Source organism: Astatotilapia calliptera, chromosome 19, assembly GCF_964374335.1.
Source record: "Astatotilapia calliptera chromosome 19, fAstCal68.1, whole genome shotgun sequence".
Taxonomy (NCBI): Eukaryota; Metazoa; Chordata; class Actinopteri; order Cichliformes; family Cichlidae; genus Astatotilapia; species Astatotilapia calliptera.
In genome coordinates, this window is record NC_137440.1 from 13,904,991 (window position 1) to 13,912,503 (window position 7,513).

General features: G+C 38.2%; 1 protein-coding gene across 1 annotated transcript; it reads right to left on the reverse strand.

Annotated features, from left to right (window-relative positions):
- Positions 1-460: 460 nt before the first annotated feature.
- On the reverse strand, positions 461-2,569 carry cd93 (CD93 molecule). The gene has a single exon (XM_026152834.2). It carries the CDS (start codon positions 2,468-2,470, stop codon positions 599-601), a length of 1,872 nt encoding a protein of 623 aa, XP_026008619.1. The 5' UTR covers positions 2,471-2,569; the 3' UTR covers positions 461-598.
- Positions 2,570-7,513: the final 4,944 nt, after the last annotated feature.

A 7,513-nucleotide genomic window follows, 5' to 3' on the forward strand; every position in this document is an offset into this window, starting at 1 on the left:
CAGTAATAATGATCATATTATACAAATAATATCTCTTTAGTACTTTTACTTCGATACTTGTGTATTTTTTTTCTTTTTTTTGTTGTGTTATTTGGGGCACAGGTTGTAGAGTGATCAGTAAATGGTCTAATGATCATTTTCTGTGATATTAAAGCTAAAGATCCTCTTTTGTTTTCATAGTACACAAGCAGATTCTCAGGACAGGAGGTAATAGCAGGATTATACACAATAGCATAAAATATTGTCACAAACAAATGAAGAAAAGTGTCTGATCTTAACATTGAATGAAATTTTTTTTACAGCAAATACTGGTAACTTTCTCATAGGTAAAGATATTTACATTGCCTCAGACTATTAACCGTGCAATAAAAACAGTCGTTACACATCCTTCATAACCTTTACAGCATATTATGCACTTCCACTTAACACCCATTTACTTTTTATTTTTCCCCCATTATGACTCTACTCTTATTCAAATACTATTTGATGGACAATGACGTTTTCTGATTTGCATTTTGATATGTAGTGTAATCACAGGAGATTGCAAGAATTGCATAAATAAACATAACTCTAGTCAGTCTTTTCTGTCACTAAATGGTCATGGGTCATCAGTCAAGATGGACTCGTATAGTTTCTCTAAACGTGGATCCAAGCCAGAGGACACCCAGCAGTAGCCATCTGCAGTGGTGTTCTTCTTCACTTCTTTTTTAGAGCGACTGCATCGAAAAATTGCAAAAAACAAAGTAATTGCAATCAACACAACAAGAGGAATGACTGAACCGAGGACGCAGATTATCACCCTGGAATTGATTGTCTTGGCGAAACTCGTGGCCATGGTTGTGTTGCTCAGTGGATCCTTGTTTGTAACTTTCTCCGGGTCTGGAATGGGTGAATCGGTTTGAGGATATGGGTGCTCAGTTGTAGAACTGGTTAAAGACTCTGTAAAGTTTTCTTGTGTCTTCTCATAAGATGGGTAATCTGATGAGGTTAATGGTGCAAAGGTCACATTTGGAGCATAAGTGGTTCCATCATTTTCCAGGTGGGTGCATATGAAGCTTCCTACAGTATTTACACATTCAAACTTAGCCCCTGAACAGCTGTCAGTCACACATTCATTAATGTCTTCACATGAATGGCCATCTTCAGAGAAAGCAAAGCCTTCCTTGCAAAAACAAGAGAACGATCCAATGGTATTCAAGCAGATGTGCTCACATTTCCTTTGTGCACACTCATCAACATCCCTGCATTTGCCATCCATCATTTTGTAGCCGACTTTGCAGGCACACTTATAACTGCCATGTGTGTTTATGCACAGGTCGTTCTTACAAGCCTGTGATTGGCACTCATCAATGTCAGAGCAGTTGCGTTGGTTTTCGTGCAGTTCGAAGCCAACTGGACATTTGCAGAAATATCCCGACTCGCTCATTACACACTGATGCTCACAGGTGTCAGGACTGCACAAGTCTTTGATCCTGCAGAGGAGTCCATCTTTTTCCAATTCATAACCTTCTCTGCAATCGCATCGAATTTCATCTGCATCCTGACGGCACAAATGTTCACACCCACCATTGCTGATATCACAGCTTCGCTTTCCTGTTTTGCAAAAGGGGCCCAGGTTAGTCCACCGGTAGGTATGGTTAACAGCGTTGCACAAAGACATGCGATCCTCCTGATCGCTACACCGAATTATAGCAAAAGTTCCATGAGGAAATGACTTCAGTTGACTTTTAAGTGGGTCTTGTGAGAAAGGTACTGTGTAAGCGATTTCCCCAGGCCCCAGTAGAGCCAAAGGTTCACACATCCCCTTAAAATAAAACTTGCATGCATAAAAAGCTTTACGTTTTTTGCAAGGGACAGCAGTCCATTTCAGGTGATTCTCACTTGAAAAGTTGTAATCAATATTTACACATCTCTCTGCTAAGCATGTGGAGGCAGGCTCTTCTTTCCAGTTGGAGTAGTGGGATTCCTCATTTCCAGATACCCATTTAAATCCTCGGAGTGGCTGGTCAGGAAATACACAATTGGTTTCTTTGAGTTTTAATCCAATCCAAAATTCAAGCAGCGTCCCATGTCGTTGACTTTTTATTAATGAGAGAAGTGAGCGCACCACATCCTCTTCTTTTCGGTCTCTTATGGTCATCAAATATCCTCCTCTTTTGTCGCAGTCTTCTTTGGCCTTGTCAAACCTCTCCTTCTTCATGTGTGCAGTGAAGCAGGCATTAGAGGTGCACAGCGTTTCATGTTCAAACCCTGATAAACCTTCGAAGCTGTTAATGAGCTGCAGGACAAGAAGCCACAACATAGTTGCCACGAAGATCAGCAAAATGTTTGCTCTCCAAAGGGTTCCTGGGAGTTTTAGGGTAAAAAGAGACCAATAAGTGGTTGCCCATTCGTAGCCAAAGAACAAGTGTTTCTCAAAGCAACATTCAGGCTCCAGTATCCTGTTTGCAAAACTAAAGACGGAAATCATGTTTAGCAGCAGTTAGTAGCTCTTTCTTACTCCCATGCTGACTGGTTCCGTTTCGAGGAAGAAAACAATGAAAGGCTCTGGAGTGTTTTGACTGGTTATCCAGATGTCTCCGGCCCCAGCAGAGTTCAAGCTTTTTAAGCAGACTCCCTGAATTGTGGTGCCTTTCAATACATGAACATGGAGCGGTCAGATTCATGGAGGGGACTGTGCCATTACAAATAGCCGCCACAGGAAGTGAACCCGTGAACTTTGCCACTCTGTCGCCACGTCTGACCTTCACCTCATTATTTACTATAAAGATGTTAAAATTGCACTTATCGTAAACCATCAGTATTTTATTAACGTGTAATCTTCCTCCTGTTATGCAGGTATAGAAGTATCACTATTGATTAGATTTGCTGCCTACCCCCAGCTCTTATGCTGCTATTTAATCTTTTGTGTATAATAACCAAAATATGAGTTTTAATATTCATACTGTAATGGATTGTTTAAAACCTCCCAAAATGTACAATTTACATAACTCTTGATTACTGCTTTTTCATATTTAAACCCAATAACTTTTTGGAGGGCAAGTACAGAAGACCTTTGCGGGCCTTCATGTGAATACAGACGTTTCCTGTATTTGTTTAAATACAGGAAGTGCCTCGACTTCAATCACAGGAAACAGACACCAATCTCCACCCTCTGAGTGCACAGTGGCACTTAAATAGTGTCTACTTCAAACAAAGCCTTGCTAATAAATTCTTCCAAGTCTATTTAAAATATTATTACTATCAGGTTAATCACCGCCTGTCTACTTTGGTGTAGGAAATTCAAATAACTACATTTTACCAAACTGGGTGAATCTACGAAACTGGTGGCTTTAGTTACATGACAACGATCAGAAAACAAACGTAAATCTTTTCTGATGTGATGTGACTTAGTAATTCTCACACTTTATAGAAAACTGCCTTAACATCTATATTTAAGCTATTGTTTGCAATATTTTCTGAAGCAGATTTCTTTGAATTCAACCCAGTCACGAGCTTTTGTAATTCAGCTGTTTATATTTAATTTAGGTTGCTGGTTATATTCTTGCAAGTACTCTTATAGTTTATATTTGGAAATTAAAAAATACTTGAAAATATGTCAAACACCATTTGTTTGGATAAAATATTTTCCAATTTTAAATAAAAACATGTAAAAAAATTTTGTTCAATATTCTGAGAAGCTATATGAAAAATATAATTCGGGATTGTTGACCTGAGGGTGTGTCTGTTTTAATATGTGGTCCACTTAATAAAATTTTATTTTGGTATTTTCACAGCCATAATTAAAACACTGTAAACGTACATGGTTTTTTTATGGTTTCATCTTCTTTTTAGGTCATGGGTGTGTTTAGACCCTTTATCAGGGTAATGATAATGTGTTTTAATATTATTTTCTGACATTGTTTTATAATCATATTTTGCCATCTCCTCTACTGGAAAATGAAAGCTACCCAGAGCGCTCACACAGAGGCTGGTTTGTCATTAATAGATTAAATGAGACTTTGGTTGCTCTGGCAGAAAGAAGATGCAGAGGTCATTTCATGATATAAATTAGAGATGCAGATTTAAAACATTTATATGAAATACTGTAAAAGTGCAAACTGTTCTGATAAGTCACAACATCGCCCCTGCATTATTTGAATTTGTTCTCTAAATAGCATCAGAAACATTAGCTTATGTAGCTTAAATTACTAGATTATTGGCCAATTTTAATTTTCGGAGCCATTAGTCTGCTGGCATATTACAAGTTGCCGGTAAAGAAGCTGATGTAAAGTTTATTTTACTTTCTATCTACCTTCTATTCCTGTTCTGCGCTTCATTGTTTGTTTACAGTACAGATCTAAATCCAGGTGAGAGCAAGTCTAAAGGATGTGACAAGTCAAAGCCTGTATTCATTCTAAATATTGTTATAAAGAGAGAGAAAGAGAAATTGACAGACAAGAGTGGACATGTAGTTGAGCGCAACTACATGATAAAGGGAGTCTAGCTTCTGTTTTGCCCATATTTTTTTGACACGTTTTCCGGCCAGTCGGTAATAGTAGGATTATATTTTCAGCTATTAATTAGTAGCAGAAAGTAGTGTCGTTAAATGATAATGCTTTAAGTTTTCCACTACATCCTGGCAACTTTCTCTCAGTCGAAGATATTTACACTGTCTCAGACACTTAACAGCTCATTAAGAAAAGGTAAAAACATGCATTCCTGTGGGACGAGAAACTGTGGGCCAGATGTATCCTGTTTACTTTGCTAACAAACTTGTCTGGAGTCCAAGATATATTGTGCAAGAACATTTAGTCTGGCACAATGTACATAAGGTCAGGGCAAAATCAATTCAATGAAGTCAAAAGAGCTCTCTGGAGAGGCTGACGCACACATCGGTATGAAAACATTTCTGAAGTGTTAAGTGTTCTCAATATTAATGTCACGGAAGGCGTTCAGAGTGAAGGATATGATTAATAACAGAACAGTTGCCAACAAACCTTCAGATATCCAGTGGTGGGAAAACTTGGAAGCCATGTCAGCTGTTAGAGCAGCTAAACAGAGAACACTGAGTACAATATAAGTCCATACGTGGAGTCTGCTATTTAAAGTCTGAGGAAACAACAGGCTTCATCATGACTTGGATAAAATCACCCCAGCAAGTGCTGACAGCATGGCACAGTTTTGTTTGTAAAGGGAGGTTGGTAACTCGGGTTATTTACTTTTACAGGAACCATGACCTATAGTGACACTATTTCTTGGGTTGACAGCACATTTGTCCTATTGTCCTCCATTATCTCCTGCTAAGCAAAGACTTAACTGTAAGTAAGAAAGTATTTGAGAACCAGATTATGACTCTCCATGTCATCTGTGGTATTGGCTAGACTTCCATCCTCGATCAAAGCAATCAAAGCCTATGATGGATAAACTGTACCAGGTGATAAAAGATGGTAGAAACTTGCCCCAACTTGCAAATATTGCAAATAACACAAATATTCAGTGAGCTTTTTTTTTTTTTTCATTCAAAAATGCAACCTCCATATTTGCATTTTAGGCATGTTCATGCTGACTGACAGCTCCTTCAGTCAGAGATTCATTGCACCTGTCAGGGCAGGACAGCTTTATGAGCTGATAACCTGCTGGAACCTCTGCTCAGGAATCTGTGCAAGTAAGTTACACTTATTCTAGGGAAAATGTGATGACAGCTGTGGTTGCTAAAGAAACACAGCAAAGGCATGAAGTTCTTCGGAATTGGGAGCGCTAAAGGAGACACGAGCAAAACAGGTGAGTATGTTTTCAACTCTTTGTGATTGAACATTTAATTTAAGGTTAACAGAACAGCTGTAATTCATGTGCCAACTTTATTCTGAGACGGCTACAAATAAGGAAGAGCTGGTTAGGTTATACCTTTAATTTCATATATTTTATTGCCATGTTATGTTATCTAGAATATTAGGCAGTGTGTTTGTTTAAAGGCAGGAAATTACCCAGCATCACCACTGGGACATTATTCCCTCCACCAGCCTCCATGCTCACTTATACAATTACTGTATTGTAATTACAGGGAGAAATTTAAAAAAACAAAAAAAACAATTTTTACCTGAAATTCAATTACATTTTTAAAACATAATAGAAAACATAACCTATGTAAACCTTTTGTTTATCAATGACTTAGCCTGCCGAGGGCTCTGCAAAGACCACGTCACCTTTGATGTTCAGTCAAAAATTAGCAGCCATAAGGAAGTTTCTAATCCTGCACTGGGACATCACAGAGGAGTTGGCAAACTGTAGGCACGATTCACAACATTTAAGATTCTGATGTTGAAGGAAGCACAGTTTTCATACGCTTTCCCTGCTGATGTCAGAATAATGTGCATTGCAATCGTCATAGTCTCCTTATAGTCTGTAAGAGATTAAAGCATTAATGACCTTCTAGTTCTGCACAATATGGGTTAAGCCATCACACTGGGGCATAGCAGCACTGCACCACTTGAGTGAAGTCAAAGAGAATAGAGTACATGTTAATAGTGTCAGCAATCAGATCACTGATTGTGACGTTAAAATATTTGAGTAAAATTATTTTTCCTCCACCAAAGACTTTTTTGTGTATTATCACATCGTTTCTGATAAACAAGGATGTATGTTTAATGTATGATTTTAGGTCTTTACAGACCCAACCTTCTCTTGTGTGATCACCATCATTTCCACTACTGCCCTCTACTGGCTTCTAACAGAAATGTCCAGGTCTCTAGCTAGAGTCTAATTAGATATTGTTCATTTACAGTTAACATGGCATCAGTGACACCTGTTAACTGAAAGAGAATCAACAAAACAACAGAATGGCCTCCGAAGTCAACAGCCTACAAAACCTTTTGTTGTTGTTGTTGTTTTTGGCATGTCCAAATAACAGTAAAGAGATTAGTGATCGCTTCTGGGAACACTTTAAAGACAAGTGGTACCAGTTTGACTGGAAATAGCTTAGAAAATCAGACCATCGCCCGATGACTGATGAATATAAGACCAACGCAACGTTAGGCATGAGTAAAAGAGAATAATTCTCAGAAGATTTTAATATTTTTTTTCACGTTTGTGAACACCTATTGTGTGTTTGAATGAAATATTCTGCTTCGATTTTTCTGGTTCAAGACGTTTCAAAGCCCATAGTCTTTGGTGTTTACTTTTCTAACGTCAAACTGATGTTGTAGCTTAAAAAATAAGTTTTTCCTTGACTGGCATAAGAGTTCTCATACAGAACTTGAAGTCAAAAGACTTATATCTTTTGACTTCATGTTTTAGAAGGTCTCAGTTTTAAAATGTGGGTAGAGTGGTCTTCATGGTCCGCTGCGTAACAAAAACATAATTTAACGAAATGACTACGAATTTGGAGACAAGTTTGGCCATGTTGCAGTATCTCTCTCGCTCGCTTGTTGTTTAGTGTGAACAAAACAAACTCAAACTCAAACTGGCATTACGCACCCACCCATAGATATCTTGATGCTTCAGAAGAAGTCATGAGGGATGAAACGTTTGTCCC

Coding starts and splice junctions, on each gene's coding strand:
- cd93 (XM_026152834.2), bottom strand. CDS start 2,470: ATGATTTCCGTCTTTAGTTTTGCAAACAGGATACTGGAGCCTGAATGT.